The sequence below is a fragment of the Myotis lucifugus genome, unplaced genomic scaffold (assembly GCF_000147115.1).
Source record: "Myotis lucifugus unplaced genomic scaffold, Myoluc2.0 scaffold_10, whole genome shotgun sequence".
NCBI classification, from domain to species: domain Eukaryota; kingdom Metazoa; phylum Chordata; class Mammalia; order Chiroptera; family Vespertilionidae; genus Myotis; species Myotis lucifugus.
The window spans coordinates 3,693,756-3,721,303 of record NW_005871058.1 but is presented as its reverse complement, the minus strand read 5'-3'; the positions used below and the strand labels follow the sequence as shown (position 1 = coordinate 3,721,303).

The 27,548-nt window shown below is 40.3% G+C and overlaps 1 protein-coding gene across 23 annotated transcripts in view; it reads right to left on the bottom strand.

The window, feature by feature from the left end:
• ANKS1B (ankyrin repeat and sterile alpha motif domain containing 1B) overlaps nucleotides 1–27,548 on the bottom strand; it is a 787,939-nt gene that overhangs the window by 245,981 nt on the left and 514,410 nt on the right. For all 23 annotated transcript variants that reach the window (XM_014451548.2, XM_006084103.3, XM_023749887.1 and 20 more), the window contains one exon: nucleotides 763–915. In XM_014451548.2, coding sequence (XP_014307034.1) covers nucleotides 763–915 — 153 coding nt within the window. The remainder of the gene's footprint in view (nucleotides 1–762; nucleotides 916–27,548) is intronic.

Sequence of the window (27,548 nt, the reverse complement as noted above, 5' to 3'; positions counted from 1 at the left end):
AAAATTAAATGATTTCACATTCACATTTAAGAAGTGTTCGTGATTCCAAATGTAATGCAAAGACATGATCATTATATAATATCTTTTTATCTCTGTCATCCCTTTATTCTATTAGAAATGAAACTGCAGTAAACATAAAATGAGAGAAGTGTCAGTAACAAAAATACCTATGTACATTCAGTCGATCTCTTTGGACTCAAATACATGGCAACATATGTTGGCCAATTTTTATAGAAAACCTATGCCATGTGTATGAATAAAATGAAGACAAGATTAGATATAAGCTGTGGAAAATAAAATTTTGATATTACAGCAGCCTATTTAGTATGAACAAAAGCAGTCTCTTATAATGCAATTAAGGAGTAGAGTCAAGGAATCATAATATTCAACCAAAAATTGTAACTTTCCTCTTTAGCAATAAATTTGAGCAAAGATAAAATAGGAGCCTATTCGTTATCACATCCATACCCTAAACTGATAAAATTTCCTAAATTGGAAAATCCAAAAGTGCTTGGAAAGTTTTCTGAGATAATGCAAAACACCCTGAGAGTCCTTTGAGTTCCCACCTCAAAACTGCAAAAGACCGTGACTGTGGAACTTGACTGGAGCCAAGAGAGATGTCTATTTAAAACCAGAAGGCATGTCTGTAAATCCTTGGATGTCCGAACAGTTATAAAGAAAGAAAGAAAACTACTCGTGTACAATAAGAACTTCATTTATCAAGGGTTGAATGACTAAGGCATCTTTAAGAGACCAACTTACATTAATAAGCTCAACCTCCCAGATTTTTTTCAACAGGTCCATCGACGTGTAGCCATTGATTAGAAAGGCTTTGGTGTAGTCACCTAGTTCGATGGAATCCAGCCACTCAGCGACAGAGGTGGGATGGTAGCCGTCATGGCCAATGGGTCTCATCTGCAATTAAGAAACGTGAATTAAGATTACTTTAATCTGTATACTTTGTGTCCCCAAAACAGGATGCCTCTTGGAAACTTATCTGATAGGAAGCAAGAGATTTTTCTGGGTAAGGAAATGAAGAAAACCGAAATATTTTATGCACAATTCTAATTCACTAATAATTTTCACGCTGAATTAATTTAAAAATACGCACCCCAAACCTTCCAATTTAGCTGCTACATCACCTCCATATTTGAGAGAACTAAATATGTTGAACTTCTGTTATAGACATTATTGGCATTCTGTCGGATGGAATGTCAAATGATGTCAGTCATGCAGCATTAAATGCAATGCTGAAGGCAAAAGGGATCGCATTCCCAAAATGTGGACGATACTTCTCATATGCACAACATCAAAGCATGTGAAAATACTGTATGACTTGCCTGAAACAATCAAAGGAATTCATCCGTATGCAAGACATGTATGGTAGGCATTGCAAACGTACTGGAGAAAAACACTGCTGTGCTAAGTCTGCAAAGAAAGGCTTTTCAGTGTTTAAAGACCACGTGTTCTACATTGATTCCACAGTATGTTAGACATGAACAGAGAACTTACTGGCAGACAGGTTTCTATTTTTCATCAGCTATATACAGATTTTATTTATTTACTTATTTTTTACTTTAGGAGAACAAAGAAGTGTGACAACAGCATAATGTTTCTGAGTTTAAATTGGAGTGTGAAAATAATTTCAGCAAGAGAAACTTCTGGGTTTAAAATTCTGTATGGATTATTCCAGTCCTTTAGCTTTTATCTGGAATTTTAGTTGAATTTGTGGTTCTTGAAGGAACTCACTTCCAAGATGTGTGCTGCTTCGCATGCCACACTGTATATATCTGATACTTCTGCTACTAAGGACAGTTGGTACCTCATCAACCTGCTGTGATCCTTCAGTGAATTTGTGATGGGAACAGCAAAAACAGGGCAGCATACAAAATAGATTTTCCTCTTCCTTCAGACTCAAGGAGATAAATATTAATGGAAATCTATATGACTGATTTGTGAGCAGAGAAAAGATTAGCCTGGGCGTCAGGGTTTCAGATTTTAATCTTAAACATGTTAGGCTTTCTGTCACTATGCAGTGTTCTCATTTTTAAGATGCTCCTTACTCCTTCATTTTAAAGTTACTTTTTCACCTTTTTCTCCATTGTTTCCCTCCCCAGTCTATTTTAAATTTTGAGGTTTAAATCTCTTCTCTTTTTAAAGTCACAGTGTAATTTATTATTTGCATGAGAGTCTGAACTGCATCTGGCTTTTGTATATCACTTTTACATGGACTAACCGGTTGTAGCTACTCATTCAATGTTTGTTTGGGTAACACTTAGCTCCGTGTTTATACCAAAGTAGCTACAAATGTAAATAACTGCTCAGGGTTATGTATGTGTAAAATTGAAGACTAGGACCCAACGCAGAGGCTCAAAGGTATGAAGTACCTTCATATTCTAGAGAGAGCTACAAAAATATTGGGCTAAGTGTATTCTCCAGGACCAAGAGGTGGTTGAATCAACTCTGCTAACTTGAACCAACACCCCAGCCCCAGAAAATCCCTGGCTGTCCCAGTTGACACGAGGAAATAACCAGAGAAAGGGAAAGAAGGAAGGAGAACTCAATGGAGTTGAAATTAACAGCCTGGCAGGGAGGTATTGCTGTCAGTCATTCATGAAACTGACCACCCTGGTGGTGGATACTGGGGACAAGCTTAGGGAGTCCTGATGAATCCAGCTGGGGCAGAGTCAGATATTTCATGTCAGAGACTGTGCAGTGGGGTTCCCATAGGTCACCCCAAGTGACACACCACTTCTTTGAGAGAGCAATGTCCATCTGCCACACAGAGGTTGTTGATGGTTTGTTAGCCAACGAGCAATGGCAGGGATATCCACCAGATCTCTGCAAAGCAAACCTAAATATAACAATGTTTGCCTTTCCCACAATCCCTCCTTCTTGCCCAGTGCCAGGGAATTTAGAATAAGGAAAGAGAAAGGTGCCACTACCCTGGGGAAAGCCTAAAGTAGGGAGTGAAGGGCAAATAAAATAAAACGAGGTTTCAATGGGTTGGCACTGAATTTTCAATATTTTACTTGAGTGGAAAGTTATTAGATATGTTTGAGATAACATTAAAAATTAATAAAGAGAGAATCAATTGAGTTTAGTTGAAGGCAGGATTAGAAAAAAAATCACATCAGTATCTCATGGAATGCAGACTGACTACTCATTAATCTGGTTACTCCCATGAGGCAAGTTCTCTAAGCCCATCCTTAAGGAGGTGAGAGGGAGGGAAGTATTTGCTGGGATTGTGAGAGACTGGCAGGGTAGAGAGCAAGAGTGAAGAGGACCTTGAAATGGCTACGTTGATGTGTGCAGGGGCAGCATTCATTCATGTACTCATTCAAAAATATTTAGTCAGTGCCTATTCTGATGAATGTTGTGAAAACAGTAGAGAAGAAAGCAGTTACAGTGTCTCCCTCATGGAAATTATAACTCTTAATTAAAAATATATGACTAGGCCCTGGCCAGGTAGCTCAGCTGATTAGAACATTGTCCTGATATGCCAAGACATACAGGAAGCAACCAATGAATGCATAGGTAAGTGGAACAAATCGATGTTTCTTTCTCTCTCTCTCTCTCTCTCTCTCTCTCTCTCTCTCTCTTTCTCTCTCTGAAAGCAATCAATAAAAATTTAAAAAACATATGAACAGGTGACCAATAAATTATAAAGGCTCTGTGTACCTGAAGAGAGGAAACCTTTAGAGCCATATGAAGTTACAAAATTAACTTGACACGTATTTAATGATATGCAGAATGGTTACTGTGCACCACAATTTCTTTCAAAGCAATTCTCCCATCTGTTCCTTCATTTCTGTTCCTACTGTCACTACCCTGTTTAGGTTCTCATTAGCATTTACAAAAACTAATGCAATAGCTTTCCACTTGCCACCCCCCACCCGACCTTTGCTCCATCTTGTAACCTGCTGCTCCATCACACTGCCAAAAACTCAGGCTCTTAAGTCAACCTTTGCACAAAAACCTATAGTGGTTACTCCTTAATAAAAGCCCAAATGTCATATTCCAACATTCTGGAACAGCTGTGCTCAGGTACAAACTTATCTTTTCAACCTAATCTCACACTGCTCTGCTATGTGCAGCTTAATACATATGATTAGACACGTGTGTATGTCTAAACAGTATGTTAACTTGCTACTGTCCCATGAACATGAACAGTGCAAGACACATTCATATCTTTGCTAATACCATTTCCATGCTTGGAATGCTTTTGTCTTTATTTCTGGGATGTTTCTCCAGCACTGGCTTCCCTTCTTGTGCTCTAAGACACAAATTTGCAATCATTTGTTTGTAGGCTATCTCACATAGATGTCCTATAGCTATCACCAACACAAGTAAAAAACAAATTTATCTCCTTCAGTTCACAGACTAGCCCTCCCTCTGTGTTTCCCATCTCCGTTAACAGAGAACCATCACACCATCGACACGTCGATGCTTAGGAGGCATCTTTTCTCTTTCTGTTTTACTTACCATCATATCTAGTTAGGCCAACAAGTTTTACAAATTTGATTTCTAAAATGTTTTTCAGTTCAGTTCTCTCCTTCCAAAAGGGACTTTGGATTCTGACAGTAGTGCCTACCCCAAGTGTTGTTGTGAGAATTATATGGTATAGGGTATAGATATTGCCTAGTAGAGTGCTTTGGATATAATAGGTCTTCAGTAACTCTTAGTTCTCTTCCCTCTCCACTGCCTTAAATTAGACCCATGCTTATTTTGATATAATACCGAGTCTGTTGGCTGCTAATATTTTCAACTTCCAATTAGAACTTTTCTTTCCTCTCCCATCCATTTCTCTTTCCCTCACTACTTTCCTTTCCCATTTTGTTTTAAAAAGGGTTTATGTCTACTCACCTCTTTATACTCCTCCTTCTCCCAGATAACAGTTACTGTTCAGAAATATTTATTACAAGGTTACTCAAGTAGATTGAATTGTTGTTCTCAATGCTCTGCTTTCTTCCTATATTAGAACTATGCCCCTGTGCTCTTTGCCAAGGTTTCTGCATTGTATTCCGCTGCTGGCTGGAGTAAGTTCTCCATCCTATTGATGTTGGCCATGTACTTGCTTGGACAATGGAATAAGTGGAAGTGTCAGTGTGGCATAGATCGGGCCTCTGTGCTACTCTAATCTATTCATCCTTTTGTATTCTTGGGCTCTTCCACAAGAATAACAAGTGCTGAGTAGTTGCATAACTGCTGGCCCAGGAGAAAGATGAAGACTTATGGGGTAAACCTAAATCTAATCCAAAGCTTGGAGTCTACCCTAGTTCAATGAAGATCAGGCATGAAATATCTTTCTATTTCTTTGTGTCATCTTCACTTTCTTTCAACAATGTCTTATAGTTTTCACCCAACAGATCTTTTACTCCTTGGTTAAATTTATTCCTAGGGATTTTATTCTTTTTGTTGTAATTTTAAACAAAATTGCTTTCTTAATTTCTTTTTGTTGTTAATGTATAGAAACAAGAGTGGGTATTTTTTATTGTTTTGTACCCTGCAACTTTATTGTATTTCTTTATTATTTCTAATAATTTTTTTGGTGGAGTTTTTAGGGTTTTGTATATATAAATTCATGCCATCCACAAGTATTGACAGTGTTACTTCTTATTTGCCAATCTAGATGGCTTTTATTTTTTTCTCTTATCTAATTACTCTGGTTAGGACTTCTAATACTATGTTGAATAAAAATGGTAAGAGTGGGCATCCTGATCTTAGAGGAAAAGCTTTCAGTTTTTCATCATTGGTATCTTAGCTGTGTGGAACAACAAATCATTTGTCCTATATAGCCTTTATTGTGTTGAGGTACTTTCTTTCTATAGTGATTTTATTGAGAGTTTTTATTTATCATAAATGGATATTGAATACTGTCAAATGCTTTGTCGGCATCTAGTGAAATTATTGTATACTTTTTATCCTTCATTTCGTTAACATGGTATATCACATTGATTGATGTGCAGATATTGAGCCATCCATGTATCCTGGAATAAATCCCATTTGATCTTGGTATATGATTCTTTTAATGTATTGTTGTATTCAGTTTACTAATATTTTGTTGAGGATTTTTGCATCTATGTCCATCAGCGATATTGGTCTGTAATTTTCTTCTTTGTGTTGTCCTTGCTTGGTTTTGGTATCATGGTAATGTTGGCCTCTCAATATGAGTTAGGAAGTATTCCCTCCTCTTCAATTTTTTTGGAAGAGTTTGAGAAGGTTAGGTATTAAATCTTCTTTGAATGCTTGGTAGAATTAAAATGCTCTATTCTTTAAACCACCATATTATAGAGGTCTGTATTTCAGCAGCTTAGCCTTTCCTTTAATACAAACAGAATTGAAAACACGGTAATTTTATGTAGAACATTTAAAGGAAGGCCACATTTCTATTTGACAGTACATTGCATTATCTCTTGCTTTGTGTAGCCACAAGTTTTCACATCCATTGCTGGTAAAGAAACTTTATTTTATTTAACCGTGTGTTGGCATCTTTCCGTTAACCACATTATCATCCCTTTGTGACAACTAAACAAGGGATAAGAGGGAGAAGTGCCTCAAAATTCAAACTTGTACATCTGGGTACATGGTGGTATTACCAGCTGATAAAGAAAAGAGCATGGACTGAGATGGCATTAATAATTTTGAGACATGTGAAATTAATGATGCTGTGGAATATCATGTTACATTTGGGGGTAAGTCTGAGGAGTTATCTAACTTTGGAGATCATCAGCAGTACAAGTGTGAGTCTTGGCTCCTCCACTCATAAGCTGTGTGACATTGAGTAAATTACTCAACTATCCTAAGCATCCATTTTCTGAATAGTAATGTGAGAGACAAAAAGGATATTTACCTCTGAGTGTTGTCATGGGTAATCAATGAAATAATGAGAGTTTAGCAGAGTACATGGCACAGAGAAGCACTCAATAAATCTCAGTTTTTAACTTATTTTATCATAAGTGGGAACTGAAATCATAAATGAGGCTAAAAAGGGTAATTATATAGTACGAGAAGATAAATGGCCTTAGGGTGAACCAACATTATCAATAAATAAGCAAAAGATAAGAATTATACCCAGCAGGCCAAGAAAAGGAATGATCAAGATGCGAAGGGGAGGAAAGAGAGTTGCAAAGGGGGTATGATGAGCCATGAGGAAATGCTGCAGAGAGGTATAATGAGATGAGGAAGGAGAAGTGTCTTCAGGACCTGGCAAATTAATCACTGGGACCTAACTGGGAAGAGCCCAGAAGCTAGGCTGGATTTAGGTGGGAGTTAGAGATGGGGAAGTAGCAAGGGTACTCTAAACTATTCTTTTTAGTTCATTCATATGGGAAGAGGAAGAGAAAGGGGAAGATGTTAGAAGGTATATGGTAAAGGCATGGAAGGGGTGAGAAATGAGGACTCAGCCTTGAAGAAGGTCAGAGATATAAAGGAATAAAAACCTAAGAATGTAATGGAGATTGGGGTGGGGTGGAGGGCTTTTTGCTTGTCTTTCTTGGAAATATACTGCAAGAGGCATAGTTGGCGCGAACTTTGGGGTTAGCAATATTTCTGTTAAAACAGTTGTGAGGGTCCAGAAGTTGCCTGGCTTGGACTTGGTGATAGCTGGATCCTTTTATGGGACCAGGTAAAGGTCCTTATGTGAGCAAGGACAGCCATCCAGGTAGCATGCCACTCCCTAGATACAAACACACAAACCTATCATTTATGTAAACCTGTGCAGCAGCCCTGGCGTACCAGGCTCAGCTACCAAAACTTGCCTAGAAAGCTGCAATAACGTGGCTTCTCTTTATATTCTGGATGTATTTTATACTCTCAGACTCCCTGATGTGACTTTTGTGATAACAGACAGCTATATTGTCGAGTACCTCCCTCTATTCCTGTTCCTTGTTCTAGCCTTTGCTGCTCTGTCCTGCTGCTACCCAAGACTTGGACTAACAGTAGCCTTGAAAATAAACCAGGACAAGCAGTGCTAGCAGCCAGTGGGCCCCCGAGTCCAAATGCAGGTTTATCCAGTAGTGTGAGGATCAAATCTCATACAGGCTTTGAGACCTAAGCTTAGACATCACTGTGCTATTTCAACAGTGGCTCTTAAAAGACTGATTGAACATAAAAGGGGAGGCAAATCCACTGACCACGGGTCCCCAGAAAGAAGTCTATCCAGCACCATCTAAGTGTTAGTGCAGTGCAACTTTGCTGGGAGAGACATGTCTGCAAAAAGGATAGGACTATTAGTGATAAGAACATCACCTAATAACCATATGGGACTTTCAAGACCCCAAAGCATTTTCGCATACATCATATCACTTGTGAGGGGTTTCAGGTGACCTTGGGGAAATGTCCTTTGTGAAGTCCGAGACCCTGGCTAGTCCATGTAAAGATATCCTTTCTGAGGGAATTGAAAGAATTAGTACACTACGACTATTGTTGACAAGCAAGGTGTGATAAGGTCTCTGTACTGGGTCTGTGCAGCAAGGGAGGGAGACAAGTAACATTTACAAATCTGCTTCTTGAAGCCCCTTTGTTTAGAATCAGACTCTGTCATGGATACAATTTCTATGAAAGAATAGGGAGGAAACCTAAACCCTCTGAGGTATGTGAATTGTGTTTGGGTGTTGCTATAGACTTATAATTGCAGAAAGAAGTAACCTCTCTGTTCTTCCCCACCACGAACTGAGCCTTACTTGGGGTGCCTACAGGGTTCAGACAATTGAAAACTTCCATGCCTGGCCAGTGTGGTTCAGTGGTTGAGTGTCAATCTATGAACAGGAGGTCATGGTTCGATTCCAGGTCAGAAATCGTGGTAGGGGGAGTGCAGGAGGCAGCCGATCAATGATTCTCTCTCATTATTGATGTTTCTATCTCTCTCTCCCTCTCCCTTCCTCTCTCTGAAATCAATAAAAACATATTTTAAACAAATACAAAATGAAAACTCCCAGCTTTAGGCACAGGGCGGGAACAGTAAAGAGGTAGTACCTGGATATTACTTGGCACTACATTTTGGGGGAATAAAGGGAAAGTAAAGCGCTTTGGACTGGGCACTGTCTCTTAATACCCTATGATTTCTATTTTAGAAATAAAGGAAACAAATGAAGGTCTATCTCAGAGAGTACCTGAGCCTTTCCTTATTTTTTCAAGTCTTATATCATGGAGTAAACGGAAAGGAAGCAATGAACAACAAACAATGCATAGAAAAGAAATGTTCTCAAGATACATGGCGGTCAACTCTAGCAGCACAGGATCGTCAGGTAGTGAACAAAACAGACACTGGCCAGACTAGCCTGGCCTCTAGTCATCAGGGAAGCGGGACCCTCTTTGATCAAAGGTTCTGGGCTCATCACAAGTTAAAGGAGTGAAGCTTCCCAAACAAACACGTTCTATAAATCATGGTAGAAAAAAAATGACATCAACAACAGCAACTCCAAAACAATCTCTTTATGGCTTTGCAAGCTCGGTGAGCAGACTGCTAGCCAAGCACTGGTCTTTTCAGCTTCACCTCTGCACATAGACTAACTGCGGTCCATCGCATCACCTGAGGACTGGCAGTTATCTGTCAAGTGAGATCTATGGGGATGTGGATGAAAAGACACATACACATGGCTCTTGGGCTTGAACGATTTTATTAAAGGATGTTACTGTACTTTCCCCTGAAGCTTTTGGTAAAGGGGTACTTTTAAAAGGACATGTGTTTTGTTTTGTTGTTGTTTTTGCCATCACCAACTGAGCCTCAATCGACTTGGGGTGCCTTTTAATTTTTATTTCTAAAATCCTTATTGAGATAATGTTGACCTGAATGCTCTTTGTTAAATATCACTATTTGTTTTGAATCATTTCCTTGGTGCAAAGCTCTTCTATGAAACAAGGGCTCGGACTGAAGATGAACTGGACATTTTGCAACTGAATAAGTTGCTCCCCATCATTCCCATTTCTCAAGCTTCACCGGTGATGTGAACTATATTTAGAAAATGACACAGGGTCTCGTTTTCCCTCTGACAGTACATGCTTTCTGATATTCATGTAGCTCTTCAGGGGCTGTGCAGCACACTGCTTTGCTCTTAAAACAGAAACTTTAAATGCTACTATCAATCAGGAAAATTGTTGGCAAGTTTTTAGTCTCAAATAAAAAAAAATCTCCTCACCCTTGAATCTTCAGAAGTAATGAATGCTCCGAATGTCAATTCTATTTATTTGATATTTAAAAACCGTGTCCTTTCTCAGAGCCTCCAGGCATGTGCATAATAACATCACCCACTGAAGCACTTCAAACAGATAAATCTGCCATAAAGCCAATGTTAACAGGTTACAGATGAATAACTTATGTCCTGACTGGGGAGGGCAGTACGAAAGATATTTACATGGTGGCCTAAAATTAGTAAAGGAGTAACAAAAATGAGAACCCACCACCCCATTCCATCTATCCATCTATCCATCCATCCATCCATCCATCCACTTAATCCGTTTATCTGTTCATTCATTTATTCATCCACTCATCCCATTCATTCAACAAATACTTATAGCATGTCTACTATATTGTAGTGCTGTCCTGGATGCATCAGTGAACAAAACATATACAGGTGCCAGTCCCTGTGGAGCTTACATTCTAGTGGGGGAGACACATAATAATTAACAGGCATCATAAATAAGGAAATTACATCCAAAGGTGATAAGTGGGTCAAGAATCCAGCAGGAGGATTGGAGGTGCTGGAGTGTGTGTGTGGAAGCAGGAAGGTACACTATTCATAGAGTGCTTAGGAGAAGCTTCATCCAGAAGGCAAGATTTGAACAAAGATGTGAAGATGGTGAATCGGCTCTGTTGGCAACTAAGGGGAGAGAATTCCTAGTGGAGGAACTGTGTAGAGCAAAGGACCTCGGGATGGAGTGAGCCTGGTGTAAGTTCAAGGAATAACAAGGACATCAATGTGGTTGGAGCAGCTTGTGCAGGCAGAGAGGAGTGGGCATCAGGTCAGAGAGGTAATTGGGGGGTCAGATAAGGTAAAGCTCTGAAAGCCTTGTAAAGACTTTGACTTTGAGGGAAATGGGAATCAATGCAAGAATTTGAGTAGAGGTGTGACATGATCTGGCTTATGTTTTAGTAAAATCACTCCAGCTGCTGTGTTGAGAACAGTTCACAGGGAGGTAAGGGTAGGAGCAGGAAGGCCGGTTCAGAGACTGTGGAAGTAATCCTGGAGAAAGAGGACACGGCTTGCACAGGGTGTGAGCGCAGAGGTGGTGAGGAGTGGTCAGATTTAGAATGCTTTCTTGAGACACGAAATAAAATGTTCCTGTTCTCGCCCGGCTGGCGTGGTTCAGTGGTTGAGTGTTGACCTATGAACCAGGAGGTTACAGTTCAATTCCTGGTCAGGGCACATGCCTGGGTTTCGGGCTTGATCCCCAGTAGGGGGCATGCAGAAGAAGGTGATCAAAGGCATATGTATTTGATTTCTTCTGCTCAAAGAAGGTGATCAAGGCATATGTATTTGATTCAAGGGACAATAGACAAGGGTGAGAAGGGAAGGACTGTGAACGGATTTCAGGATCTGGTGCTTTGACTGGCCCTTGGCCCAGCTCCCAGGAGCCATGCCCATAGAAGAAAAAGCTTTAGTAAAAGAGCCATATAATGAAGCATTTCTGGGACATTGGGAACAAAGGAGTCAGCAGAATTGGCACCAGCAACTTCATCAGTGAGCAGAGATGGTGCCATATTGCAGACATGGGTGCTCTCGACATTGGGCACCTGCAGTTGGCGGTGGTGCACACATTGGCAGGCTTCAGTGACAATGGCAGAACATTCACTTGGCACTGGCTAAGCTGCCTTTGATGGGAAGATACTGGGCATTGCAGCCAGTAGCAAGTAGCACAGGCATCAGTGCCCTTGCTCTGAAGCAGCCTTTGGTGATCCTTAGTAACAGACTTGGTTCCCTCAGTGGGTGTTAGCAGCACTGAGAACACGTTGGGTAAGTTCTGGTAACATTTTTTCAAGCTTTGGTGACAGGAGCCATCAACCACATAAACTAAAGCAAGAGAGGCAGAAAAGGGCAGATGTCACTTGGTCAGCGAATGGTCTCGTTAATAGCACATGTGTGACCTGGGACACCCAGGAAATCATTAGAAGGCATTTCCATAAGATCTGGAATACACAGATAAGTGTAACCCCATTTTGAAGCTCTGCTAGAATTCTACAGAACCCCTTTTATATCTATAGTAAGGGAATGATCCACGGACTATTTCACCAACATGGGGGGTGGGGGTGGGGAGAGGAGAGAACAGCAGTCACAATAAACAATAGGTTGGCCTTTAGGTAAATGTTTCTAGCCTCATATTTTGGTGGTGGTTTTTTTTTGTTTGTTTGTTTATTTCTGTATTTTTTTTCAGTTCAGATTTTTTAATTACCTCAGACATCAAAGTGACAAAGAATTTTTATTTATTTTTTATTTTTTTTTAAATATATTTTATTGATTTTTTACAGAGAGGAAGGGAGAGAGATAGAGAGTTAGAAACATTGATCAGCTGCCTCCTGCACACCTCCCACTGGGGATGTGCCCGCAACCCAGGTACATGCCCTTGACCGGAATCGAACCCGGGACCCCTCAGTCCGCAGGCCGACGCTCTATCCACTGAGCCAAACCGGTTTTGGCAGAATTTTTATTTATTTAATCCTCACTGGAGGAAATTTTTTCCATTGATTTTTTTTAGAGAGAATGGAAGGGAGGGGAAGAGACAGAGAGAAAAACATTGATGTGAGAGAGACACATCAACTGGTTACCTTACTGCATGTGCCCTGAACAGGGCTCGGGATCAAGCCTGCATGTACTGAGGTACATGCCCTTGACCGGAATTGAACCAGAGACCTTTCAGTCCACAGGCCGACGTTCCAATTACTGAGACAAACAGGCTAGGGCAAAGTGACTAAGCATTTTTTATCTCTACTTATGTGAATCCCCAGTAGAGAGTCAGCTCTAACAATCATTTTGGTAGTTATTACTAATTTAATTCAACAAGTATTTTTAAGCACAAGTGATATATGCAACATCATCCTCTTGTATTGTAAAAATGTAAAAGGGTCTAAGGTTCCTTCCTTCCAGAAATATGTAATTTCCTTGAGTATACATTTGAAATACATACACATATAAGAAAGTTATTAAGTGCCAATGTTTTTATAAGTCCTACAAAAGAAAAGAAACTGAGTGGGTTGGAGAAATTTGAGAAAAGTTTCTTTTACAGTTTTTCTTGGGGTTAATATTTTGGGAAGTAAGTGAATGCCTGTGGGTGTGTGTGTTGTTTATATGTGAAAGGGAGCATGCATGAGAGACAGATGGAGAGAGAGATAGAGATAGATAGATAGATAGAGAGAGAGAGAGAGAGAGAGAGAGAGAGAATGAATAGGCATCCACTTTTTACTATCTCTAGATCTGTAGGAACATGGGTAGTACCTTTTGTCTGAAGTGACTTCCTAAGTGCCCTGTTTGGCTAAAAATATGTATTAATTCTTTGAGATTCAGTTCCAACAGCACCTACCTATTTAGAAAACCTTCCCTGACCCCCATGCTCTTCCTCCTTTTGTAGCTTTATTTTCACAGTAGTTTAGTTTTTAATATTATCTGTCTCTGTCTAAAATATAGGTAGAACTCCTTGATTCAGGGACCAAGTCTTATCCATTTTTGCATCCCCATCTCTGAACCTAGCACAGGGCCAAAGTGAATGGACTGACTGAATGGATGAATGAGCCAGAGATTCACCGGTGAACATCTGGCATGTGGGTGTTGCAGACATTACGCGCCTGGAGTTGCGCTAGCTCTCTTTCTCCTGGCTCCAATGCTACCAGGGGTGCTAAGGTCTCGGGATGTAAGGTCAGATGTTATTCTATGTCTACATCAGTAGCACTTAGGAAAGTGTTCTGTTGAAAGCGAACACCAGAAATGCTAATACAGGAGGATGTAATTGAGTCCCAGAGGTGAGAGGCAGGGAAATCAATCTTCTCTACACTTAGGGCAATCATCTCTTGGACATTGTAGATTTGTACAATCCCTTGTACAAAATTTCACATTTGAAAACATCTATACTTCTTAGTATTAGAAAATTGTAAATACAACCCTTTGTCATCAAGCAGTGGACACTAAGTAGAGACGGAGTTGAGGGTTAAAACTAATGATGCATTGAAGAAAAAGCTTTAACCAGTTGGAATTCTCTGATTTATAAATCATAACTTGAAAATCATTTAAAGTGTATCTAGTTAGCACTTATACTGTCATGAATTCATTAACTCAGCTCCTTATTTAGCCTGTCCCATTGAAGCTGACTACAGGTATCTGCTTGGACTTGAAGAACTTGACTCATTATAGCTTGAAGGGCAAAGTGATGGATGAAATTCGTAGCTGGATTGATGGCTGAAATCCGGAGCTGTATTTCAGAGGATGGGTATTACAAAGGAGAAAAAAGTAGCATGTCCATATGCTTGAATAAAAAAAGCAAATGCTCTGGGTCATTTTTTGCTTGGAGCATCATGCGCTACCATAAAACTCCCCACAACAAAGGTGTTTTGAAGGTGCATAAGCATGGCTTTGACTTACCTGCCTCCTCCTTCAGAAACCCTTCTCTAAACAAGAGAGACCTTCCTTTCCATTTAACTTGCAAAGCTTATATTTTTACCTCTATTATAGCTCTGTTATGCTTTGCGTTGAATTAAAATCGCTGGAATATTGGTCCAACGTTCTTTGCTAGACTGTAATCTCTTTGAAGGCAGATACTGTGTACTTTCACCCCTTTTCTCCTTTCACTATGTCTGGGTAGATGCTCAATGCATTTGTAAGCAAACGGAACAGAGACTTCTCACTTGAGTGCTTTCTATAGAAAATAAGAAATATAGCCAAATTAGATTCAACTATTAAATTAGAACCTAATTCAACTGTATTGCAAAGGGAGGGAACAATGGCTCATTCAAAATGGTGGAGATGTGTTATCGCTCTTGTGTAAGTCTACATATTCTGCTTTTCTGTGAAAACACAATGCCTTTAGGAATTTAATGGAACTGCGTGGTCAAGATCTGACCCCTCAGCTTCTCAGTTCATTTCCATTGCATTCTCTCCCCCATACATTTATTGAGCCCTTGTGCTTTAAGTACTCTCTTCATTTCCACTCTTCTCCCACTTTCCACTTTGGGTTGGGAGTTAATTAGGTTTCCTCCAAGAGATACAGACAGGAAGCCCTCTCAGCATTATACTTATCCATTTAATCTCTTACATAAGAAGACCCTAGTTATGATTTCATACAACTTCTCTTCTAATGTCTGGTGGGATAACTATAATCCCAAATATTTTAAAAATAATTTAGTGGCTGATGATCAGATTTTAAAATTTTTCCCCTTTTTTAATCTGGAAAAGGAATCCTCTGTGAGTCATCCACTCAGAGAATGGAAAGCTCACTGGGCAATGTGGTCACGGGTACTTTTATATCACAGGCTTTTATATCAGTCACCGAGTCTCTTTTTGTTATTTTTTGGCCCAGGCGAGAAAAATGTCAAAAATTCATCGAGTTTCCTGGCCAGTGTTGCTCAGTGGTTTAACATGGACCTATGAACCAGGAAGTCATGGTTCGATTCCCAGTCAGAGCACATGCCTAGGTTGTAGGCTCAATTCCCAGTTTGGGGTGTGCAGGAGTCAGTCAATAAATAATTCTCTCTCATCATTGATGTTTCTATCTCTCTCCCTCTCCCTTCCTCTCTGAAATCAATAAAAATATATTTAAAAAATTCATTGAGCTTTGTTAATTTAGTGAGCATTTATTGAACAAAAGCAAATGGTTATTAAGTAATATTAATTTAGTCCTAAGTGCCAAGCACTTCATATGCATTATAAATCTATAGTTTACAATAATCTAATGTGGTAAATTCCACTATTATTTCCATTTTACATATGAGGAAACAGAATTAGAGAATTCCAATGACTTGTCCACAGTAACACCGGTAGTAGCTGGCTAACCTAGGATTAATTAAATTAGACCAAAAGCTCATAAGAATTCATTTTTTGAGCCCCTGCAAATTCCTTAAAGGTGCCTGAAGTGGATTATTCAGCTCACTCATCTCAAGATCTCCTTACTATCCTTCTCAGGTTTTCAAGTATAGTGTTTAGACCAGGGGTGGGCAAACTTTTTGACTCGAGGGCCACAATGGGTTTTTAAACTGGACCGGAGGGCCGGAACAAAAGCATGGATGGAGTGTTTGTGTGAACTAATATAAATTCAAAGTAAACATCATTACATAAAAGGGTACGGTCTTTTTTTTTTTTTAGTTTTATTCATTTCAAACAGGCCGGATCCGGCCCACGGGCTGTAGTTTGCCCACGGCTGGTTTAGACACACAGAGAGGTGGCTGAGAATCTCAGTTAATCTGCCTGGGTGTGAATCCTAGTGTCTTCATCTACAACAGCATTCATACATCCTCGATACTTAGTCTATTCCCTTGTTTCCTATTTCTCCATAGCACTTATCATTACCTGACATTACATATTTTTACTTCTTTTTGTCTGCATTCCCCCACAGGAATCTGCTGCCTGAGGACAGTGACTTGTATATCTTGCTTTTTAACAATGAATCCTCAGCATCTAGAACAATGCCTGTCATGCAGTAGGTATTTCATAAAATATCTATTGAGTGAATGAATAAAAGAAGGTGCATTTTGCTTATTGTTTATGCCCGAAGTAGTAATTTTCATATATAAATATATTTAATCCTCACCTGATGATAATTTTTTTCCATTTATTTTTAGAGTGTGGAAGGGAAAGGGAGAGACAGAGAGAAACACCGATATGCGAGAGACATATTGATTGGCTGCATCCCGCATGCCCTCAGTCCTGGGAGCCTGCAACTGAGGCATGTGCTCTTGACTGGAATTGAACCTGGGACCCTTCAGTCTGCAGGCTGATGCTCTATCCATTGAGCCAAACCGGCTAGGGCCCGAAGTAATACTTTTTAGATATACTTAATGGACTTCACTTCTTTCTTGGTTCACCTTCAGTCTTCTGTAAAATTTTTATTTAAGGTACACTACAATAGCACATACAATGTGCTGAGCTCTGTTTTAAGTCCTTTACATCTATTGACTTATTCACTCTTACAACAACCTATGGGGTAGGTAAAATCAAGCTCAGGGAGTCTGGTCATGTTCCCAACCATTACACCATGCTGCTTCCTGGCTAAATTCCATAAAAAATGTCATCTCCATGGAGTTTAATTCTCAAAAGATGTGTGTCCATTCTCTCCTATAGAATGCCCTTCCATCTTACCCATTTTTCCTTCCTCTCTACTCAGAACAAATAAGAAAATAAACCCTGGCCGGTGTGGCTCAGTTAGTTGGAGTGTTGTGCCATACACCAAAAAGTCACAGGTTTAAAACTAAAAATGGAACTTCCATTTGACCCTGTGATCCTGCTTCTAGGAATATATCCCAAGAAACCAGAAACACCAATCAGAAAGGATATATGCACCCCTATGTTCATAGCAGCACAACTCACCATAGCTAAGATCTGGAAACAGCCTAAGTGCCCATCAGTAGATGAATGGATTAGAAAACTGTGGTACATCTACACGATGGAATACTATGCTGCTGTAAAAAAGAAGGAACTCTTACCATTTGCAACGGCATGGATGGAACTGGAGAGCATTATGCTAAGTGAAATAAGCCAGTCAATGAAGGAAAAATACCACATGATCTCACTCATTCATGGATAATAGAGACCATTATAAACTTTTGAACAATAATAGATACAGAGGCAGAGCTGCCTCAAACAGATTGTCAAACTGCAGCGGGAAGGCCAGGGAGGGTTGGGGGGCAGGAGGGAGGGGAGTAAGAGATCAACTGAAGGACTTGTATGCATGCATATAAGCATAACCAATGGACATAAGACACTGGGGGGTAGGGGAGGCCAGGGGATTGTCAAGGGCGGGGAAAAAAAAGGACACATATGTAATACCCTTTGTAATACTTTAAGCAATAAAAAAATTAAAAAAAAAAGTCACAGGTTTGATTCCTGGTCAGGGTACATACCCAGATTGTGGGTTTGATTCCCCAACAGGGAGCATATGGGAGGCAACTGACTGATGTTTCTCTCACACTGATGTTTCTCTCTCTCTGCCTCTACCTTCTTCTCTCTGTAAAATCAATGAAGACATATCCTTTGGTGAGGATTTAAAAAGAAAAGAAAGTTGTTTTATTTCATTCCATTATGCCTTTCCTTCTTTGGAACAGCAATGCCTACTGTTAGTGAAGTTTTTTTCAGGTCACCTTCAAGGATAAACAAATGGTTTGATCCCTACTGGTCACTGGATAATAGACATGGTCTATGTCTATCTTTATTCTTTCTCATGTTTGTCTCCTTCCTGCTTCTCTAGGGCTTTGGGATCCCTGCCACAGCCCTTCCCTTCCAGCCTTGAGAAGGGAGTTTAGTGGTCTATGGAGGTTGCAAAAGCTGCCTTTAAAGCCTGAAACTTAAAAGGAAATCCAATTTTATAAGCAATTCCCTTTTTTTGCATTTAGTCATTTGGTCCTTTTCTGCCCATGTACAGTTTTTCTCACAAAAGCACAAACATCCTCAGAGTCTTGTATCTCCGATATAGCACAGTATCTACCTAGGAGGCAACTGTCATGAGCACAGACACCTAGAATTTAGTCCCAGCTCTGTCACTAAGAAACAATCTGCCTGGGGGCAAGTCATGCAATCTGACCAGGACTTGGTTTCCTCACCTGTGAAAGACTCAGGTAAGCGGCTGAGAAGATATTTCAAGGTCCTTAAATTGTGGTGTTCTTAAATTACATAAAGAAGAGAAAGTGCTCGGATTTCTAGATTTCTTTACTATTCCTATTGATCGCAGTGTCACTCCAAAGGAGCCACTGTTCTTTACCAAATGAGCTTCTCAAAGTTGAAGGATGATAGCTGTTGGGGTTGGCAATAGGTCAGAACCTAGTTACTGGCAGGATTTCTCCTCTACCTCCCTGTAAATATGCAGGGGAGATAATGAGTAAATCCAGTATTTCACCTCTTTGTCTTCATAATAAACAAGTAATAATAATACAAAATAAATTTATTTAAAGTAAAACACTAAAAACCGTCCCTCTTTCATTTAGGAAGAATGCAGCAGTCATCTTGCTTTCGGAAACTGCATGAAACCTTGGACCAGAGCATTGGTAAGTACAAGGGGCTGCGTCACTCTCACACCTAGCAGTTCTTTGGAGTTACCGATCTGAAGAAAGACAGCAGCTGAGGCACAGAAAGGAGAAAGCGTTTCTGGCACAGAATGGCTCAATTCTCAGGAATTCTGTTACCTCTTCCTGGGAAGGGAGACTGTATGTCTTGGCTTACTTTGCAGTTTAGTGAGGATCATATAACTGAGTCCTAGTGAATCAAATGTGGTCTAAAGTAAGTGATGCACTTCCAAGCCTGGCAATACAACATCCTGTGTTCTCAGCTCCTCTTTATCCTGCCCTATGACAGCCCCCAGAGAACTCTGAGATGGGAGAGCCACATTAATGAAGAAGCCTGGATCCCTGAGTCACTGGTTGGAGAAGAGCTTTCTGACCCCCACTGGACTTAATGTGAGTGAGAAAAAAATTTAATAGTGTTAAGACACTGAAATTTTGTAGTTGTTTGTTATAGCATCTAGAGTTCATTACCTGATTATAGAGTGTGCCAGGCTAAGGAGGAATGATAAGAAAGATCTGAATAACTTGTTGTCACTTCAGAATTTATATACTTCAAATTACTTAAGTTTTTTACCTTAAGGTCAGTTATTCTTTTGCCCTTCCCTATTCTAATGGCACCAACGTTTCTCCTGAAAAATAAGTCATCTTTTACAGTGATCTAAGGGAGGATATCTACTTGTCCCAGAACCATGAGACACTTACAGAATAGGATGGAGCTTGAGAGGACTCTAGGAACACTGCAGCCTCTCTCACCAAAAACTACTAGTAGACCTAAAGGAAGTAGAACATCCTATGCCTTCAGTTAGACTGTAGGTCCAATCATGTATGAACTTTAGGTTAGATTCCCCGTGCTAATGGTGCACATATGAGTGTGAGACTTTTGTTTGTGAGTATATCTTTAACTAGATGTCCACAGGGTAGTAGGTCTACATTGGGTAGCAGGAAATTGAAGATACCAGGTGTTGAAAAGAAATAAATTCAAGTAGAAGCAATGAGGGTAGATGGAGAGTGAGTGATGGCATGGGAGAATGCAAAGTTACCCTGTCTGAAACTACCCTGAGAGCATCTGTGCCTGTAGCCAACATTTTGTCATTGCCCTTTTGAGAAATAGCAGAAGAAATAGGAATAAGTTTCTATCATTTTTCTAAGTGACAGGGAGATAAGACTGAACCTTCCTTTCTAGACTCCTAAAGAAATTACGCTGGTTGTACTCCTATCCCCTAAAGCTTGCACACTTCTTCACCAACCATCAAGACTAGAATTAACATCTGAATTTTAAGGACCTTGGATGAACTAGAATCTTTAAGAATGTAGTCCTGGGCAGGAAGCAGATTGAGATAATATCACTTTCATAATACTCCTTATATACTCAGAAATAATTTGTGATCCCATTGTATTAAGACTTTCATTTCTGGAGATATTATCTTGCCCTGTGACACAGCTATTGCCAAATCTGGTCCCCAATACTTTGCTTTACTAATAAAGTGTTTGGAAATAAAGCTGATATTTTTTTGAGGGCAGGGTTTGTATTCTCCAGCTTACCAGTTCCCACCAGTCCATGTTGTCATGCCTTTATTAATATTCAAGTTTTCTTTTCTTTTTTTAAAATATATTTTATTGATTTTTTACAGAGAGGAAGGGAGAGAGAGAGTTAGAAACATCAATGAGAGAGAAACATCGATCAGCCGCCTCCTGCACATCTCCTACTGGGGATGTGCCTGCAACCCAGGTACATGCCCTTGACCGGAATCGAACCCGGGACCCTTGAGTCCGCAGGCCGATACTCTATCCACTGAGCCAAACCGGTTTCGATTAATGTTCAAGTTTTCAATCCCTGCCAATGCATCTCTATATCCTTGCTCACAAACTTTTTTGTCAACTGTTGTCTTTATCTATTTGCTTTGATCAGACCTAAAGTTAAATAGTCCCTTTTACTGTCTCACTTTATTAGTTTTTAAAATGTGTTTTCTTTGCTAATATCCTTAAAGTCTTATCCAATATACTTTAACTGATTTACTTCCCTAATATAGATGTAAATACTCTATTTTTAGCAATGAGTCACCAACAAAGAATAAACATGCTTTTAAAATTTGTAGTGTTTTATGGGATTACTTATTTGTGTGAATTACTTAGACTAGTGGTGTTCAGAGCATTAAGACTTTTTGTGCAATTGACAAATCTCTAATATGTCTAATTTCTGTATAATTGTATTTTATCAAGTTACATTATATAGGGTGTCCTAAAACATGTATACACACTTTGAAGCTGAGAGCTCAATGGATGTTTCTTTCTTTTCAGATTTAACCCACTGGAATTAATAATTATCCAAAGTGTGTATACTTCTTATTGGGATACCCTGCATATCACTCTACAGATCAGATGCATGTACCTCTTTTCTGAGTGATATAAAATGTGGCTTCTAAATTATCTAAATGAGAATACCATAGTCCCATGAAGATGATCCATGGAAATAAAAGATGTTTTTGTTGTTGCTGTTGTTAATGGGCTATTCCATTTTAACCACAAACGTTGACATGGAAAGTAGATTGTATAGTGGTAAATCTCTGAGTTGTCCCCAATGACCCTAGCTCCTGGGATTCACATCCCTGTGAAAACACCTCCTATTGGGTGGGGGCTGGGTCTAGTGACTTGATTCTAATAAATAGAATACAACAAAGGATGGGATGTTCTCATCACAGGGAAAAAATGGCCTTCCTTTTTCCTTTCTTCTTTTTAATTGTATCTACATGAGAAGATGGATGTTAGCCGAACCTACTGTGGCAATCATTTCACAACCTATGTAAATGAAACCATCATGCTGTACACCTTAAACTTATACAGTGATGTATAAGTATTATTTTTCAATAAAACTGGAAAAAATAATAAAAGAAATGATGGGGCATTGTAAAAGCCTGGACTTCCATCTTGCTGGCACTTTCTTGTCCTCTCACATGCTCCTGCTGTTGAAGCCAGATGCCTGCTGTGAGATGCTTTATGAGGGCCCATGTGACAATGAACTAAGGAAGGCCTTCAGCTAACAGCTTCTGAAATACTGAGGCCTCAGTCCAAAGGCGCCCAAGGAACAGAATCCTGCCTACATCCACATGTGACCTAGTAAGTGGTTCCTTCCCAGCTGAGTCTTGAGATGACTGCAGTCTGTTAGAGACCCAGAGCTTGAGAACCCAGCTAAGTTGCACCCGGAGTCTTGACCCACAGACACTCTGAGATAACAAATGTAGTTGTCACATACCACTAAGATTTGGGGGTGCTTTGGAACCACGAACACCTCTTCATGGGCAGATGAGCCAGTTCAAGTTCCCTCTCTCTCAGAAAAGAGACCCCCCGCTGGGGGCCAATGCCAGGGCCCCTCGCCTGCAGACAGAACCCAACTTGGTCTGGGGAGAGTTTGCCCAGGACATTGACAGGTGAGCTGGGTCTGGAACCCAGGTCTGCACCTAAGAAATAAGAGAAGTGGATCCTTTCCACAGGGGCCGGGGATACACCCACCCCTCAGGGGCTGCCTCTGGTGAAGGGGCAGTGGTGCCTACAGACCCACTATGCACCCCTGCGCCTTTGTCTTCCCGTGCCCAAGGCTGCTCCCCTCCTCTGGATGGCAAACCATGCTCAGCATCTGCCCCCACCTGCCAGCTGTTCCCTCCCCACTGGCTGCTGGGCGGGGCTGGGTGGGCTCTGCTATAAGGGCTGGCAGACCTCACCCAGCTGTGCTCCTCAGCACCAGCGGTGGCCTTGGCCGAGAGAGAGGCGCCACCCTGGGGTATGGCTAGTGTGGTCTTCAGACTGGTCTCATCTCTGTTGCCTTAAAGCTGTGTGGTCCGGGATTCCGGGGAGCCTGGCTCCATGCCCAGGAGCACCACGTGTGACAGCATGGGGTGGGCGTCCTCAGGAGGGTCTGGGTAAACTGGTGAGGACAGATGCATCATGGAAAACGGGAAGTGCAGCTTTCAGGGTGGCTGAAGGAGGGAGGCTGGCGCCCGTGCTGGTGGGGCCGGCGTGGAGAGGAGCCTCCATGAGAGTGGGCACAGCGCCTCCGTCTATCATGTGACATTTAAAAGCGCTCTGTCCCTGAGCTCCACAAGGTAGGGGTCACCTGTCTGGGAGATTGACATGAGAGCTGCTTGACCCTGAGGCGCCGTCTTCCTGGGAGGGTTTGTGGGGAGGATGCGAACCACTCGCCGTTGTACAATGAGAAATCATGAAGATGGGGCCGAGAAAAGGCCTGTCTGCCGACAGACCGACCCCCTGTCCACTAGCTGGGGTCCAGCACAGTCCCCAGAGCCATGTGGACAGTTGGCTTTGTCCACTCGAGCCACATGGAGACAAAAGGGATCTTTTACATTGTGGAGATTTTATACATAAATATATTTTGTCTGTAATGAGCTATTCTCAATAAAGGTTATTCTCATTGCAACATGGGGGAAAAAAGATTTGGGGGTAATTTGTTATATAGCTTTAAACAACTAACACAGAATTTTGTTTTTCTATTGGAATAACTGATAATTCCTTTATTATTTTTTTTTAACCAATCTCAAACTGAGGATGGGAATGGGGATAATTTAATACAATCAGAGATATTCAGTGCCATTCAGTGAAAAAAATAATTAGAACAATGTAGCCCAGCCTAACCAGCATAACTCAGTGGTTGAGCATTGATTTATGAATCAGGAGGTCACAGTTCGATTCCCGGTCAGGGCACGTGCCCCTGGGGCTTGTTCCCTAGTGTGGGCTGTGCAGGAGGCAGCTGATCAATGATTCTCTCTAATCATTGATGTTTCTATCTCTTGCTCCTTCTCCCTTCCTCAATAAAAATATATTAAAGAACAAAGAACTATGTAGCCCAACATAAGTTGGTTAAATTGAACTGAACTTAGAAATAAAGGCAGCTAAAATGCAGGTGTTCATTATGCAATAAAGTAGAAATAGAGTAGCAATGAACAAAACAATGAATACAAGAAACTGTACAATGATCAAGAATCCCATGATAACAACATTCAGTAGCCATCAGATATTTTTGAGTTTGAGCAACATTTCACTGAGGAGATTGAACAGGCAAGGAGAGAGGACATCAGAGAGGCAGGAAGATAATCAGGTATTGGGGAAGCCAAGAGAAGACAATTCAGAGTATCAGAATCTACCAAAGCCAGAGTCAGGTGAAGGTGAAAAGGGCTTATGAATGTCTGCTCTGCTGGTCACTGGTGACCTTAGTGCTGGTTGTGTGCTGAGGCAGAAAAGGAACTAGTAGACCTAAGTAGATGGAAAGATGAGTGAGAACAAGGGAAAGGAGGATAGCAAGGAGACAAGTACTTGCTAACAAGTATTCAGATAACTACTAAATAATTCCAAAAGATATTATGAAAAGGAAATATTGAAAAGTGAAGTGAGCATGTGATCTCAAAGTTGCTAGTATGCTGAAATACATTCTCAATTCAGGATGAAAAATCTTAAGAGAACCTATGGGCCTTGACATGAAGTCCTACAAACCTTTAAAATAAATATCTTTTGAATTCCTGACTTCCAGTTGTTATATTGTCAAAGGACAAAAGAGATTATGGCCTTTCAAAAGGATTTTAGAGGATTATCCAAAGACCTGGCCACAGAGAATTCTTATCTGGTAAAAGACAAATTATACATTGCAAATAAGTAAGCAGATAATTTCTCTATGTCATAGGGACAGAAAAAGCCCATTATGCTTACAGTTTCTAAGAGAGTAACAAATAGGTCATCTTCTCATGGAACTTTTGGTATGTTTCCTTTCTTAAAAGTGAGAAGGGTGAAATTTGATCTTCAAAAGTTCAGGGAAACTTGTAGACCTAAAGACTGAGTTGGGGTTGGTGAAGGAAGTGGATGCTGGGTGAACATTGACATTAAGCGTTGCTACGAAAGGTTAAGCATTGCAAAAGACAGAGGGAAAGAATGGGTGGAGGGGGAATTAATGTGATTACTGTTCTAAAGATGTCTGTGCTTAGAATCTACCGAATGTATTCTCTGTGCTCAATGTATCAAGTGTACTTGAGAACATGTGGTGGTGAACATTTCAATACAGAAAGGGCATATTCCAGAAAAACCATTCTTACCAAGGGAATAAGCTTTTGTCTTTGAAACTTGAAACATCAAACACAAATAAAGCATGAAGAACATGGCTTGAAGTGTGCTAACAGGTCAAGATCGCACTTAGAAAACCATCTTTTCTCTGTTTAGGAACAATCTCACTTGTTAATTAAAGGACCTCAGGTAGCAATCATGGAATATTTTACCTGACAGATGAAGAACACAAATATTCTGAAGATCCAAATTGCATAAATACAACGAAGAGACATTTTGTCCATTTTCTGGCAGTGCAAAGTTAGAGTGAATGCAAATGAATGTGCTGGCAGTAAAATTACACTATTAACCATCTGAAGATTGGGCTCATTACCTAAGAAAGCAAAGCATCAATTTGTAGCATTATAACATTTTGTTTGTGCTGCTGAACACATGTTTGGATGTTTTTATATATTCTCTGTTCATTTGGGTGCATAGTAAGCACTTTGCATCAGCCTCTTGATAGAAGTTTAATTTTGTATTGTTTCTATGATATTGTTTTTGTCTGATGGGAATGATATTCTGTCTTAAAAGTAAACACTTCATTTATTCTCCAAATAATTCTGAGTTCAAGTGGTTTTGTTTCTCATTATTAAATGGCATGGATAAGCTTAAAGATATATTTTAAAACTGAGGAATTAATTGATTTAAAAAAATTATATTTGAATAACATGTGAGGAAACTATTCATTCAATCACTAATTCTTCCATTCTTTTAAAAAATATTTTTATTGATTACAGAGAGGAAGAGAGATAGAAACATCACGATGAGAGAATCATTATGGGATGCCTTCTGCACGTCCCCTACTGGGGATCAAGACCACAATCCCAGCAAGTGCCCTGACCAGGAATTGAACTGTGATCTCCTGGTTCATATGTTTACTGATCCACACCAGCTGGCTATTCTTTTATAATTTTAACTAGAGGCCCGATGAACGAAGACTTGTGCAAGAATGGGCCTTCCTTCCCCTGACTGCCAGCACCGCCTTCCCTCTGGCCAGAGCCCGCCTTTCTGCCTTCCCACGCTGCCCAGAGGCCCTGAGTGGCTGGGGCGGTGCGGAATGCCTGCGTCATCGCCATGGCAATGACACAACCTGCCATATTTGTTGAGTTAATTTGCATACTCACTCCTGATTGGCTGGTGGGTGTTGCAAAGGTATGGTCAATTTGCATCTTTCTCTTTTATTAGTGTAGATGTGTAAGCACAGTGGAAAATTCAAGGATGGATGTGACATTGTTCCTGCCCTAAGAATGGTTGTAATAATATCAGTTCCTTCTGAGAGAACAAGCATAGAACTATCAAATCTCAGAGGAAAAAGAGAGAAGTATATCCCTTCATTCCACAAATATTTTGGCCACCTACTATGTGCCAGGCACTGTTCTAGGGAATGTGTACACAGAAGGGAATAAGACAGTCATGGTCCGTGATCTTGGGAACCTGCATCCTCAGGGAGAAGTGGAAAATAAGAAAGAAAAATGAACTAATAATATAACTTGGGGTAGCCATAAGTACTATGAAGAAAAAACTAAAGTAGGACAATACAAAGGGCAGTGTAAATGAGCGAGGAGTGTGACTTTGAGATCATGAAGGCCTCTGAGAGAAGGTGACAGCTGAGTAGAGATTCAATTATGTATGGAAGCAAGTGAATAAAGATCTGAAGAAAAGGTTTTCCAGGCAGAATCCAATATGGAAAGATCTTGAGGCAAAAATTAGCTTGGCAAATTTTTGAACAAAAATAAATCATATGATGAGAGTGCAGGAGAAGGGGCGCGTGAAGGTTGAGGTCATAGATGTGAGAAGGGGCCAGATTCTATTGACTTTTGTAGGCCATTGGAGATTTTTTTTTAAAAAAATATGTTTTTATTGACTTTAGGGAGAGGAAGGGAGCTGGAGAGAGATAGAAACATTGATGAAAGACTGAAACATTGATTAGCTGCCTCCTGCACATCCTCACTGGGGATCAAGCCTGCAACTTGGGCGTGTGCCCTGACTGTGAATCCAACCAGCGATCTCTTGGTGCATGGGATGATGCTCAACCAACTGAACCACACCAGCCAGCGCCGGTCATTTGAGATTTTAAGCAGGTCATGGCATGTGGCATGATGTGATATACATTTTAGAAGGGTTGTTCTTGATGCTTTGTGTAAATTTAATTGTAGAGTGGTAAGAAAGGTACCTAGGACAGAGATTAGGCATATATGAATTGCCCAGGCTAGAGAGAACCAAGGAGAAATGGACTCAACTAGTCTAACCTAGAGAT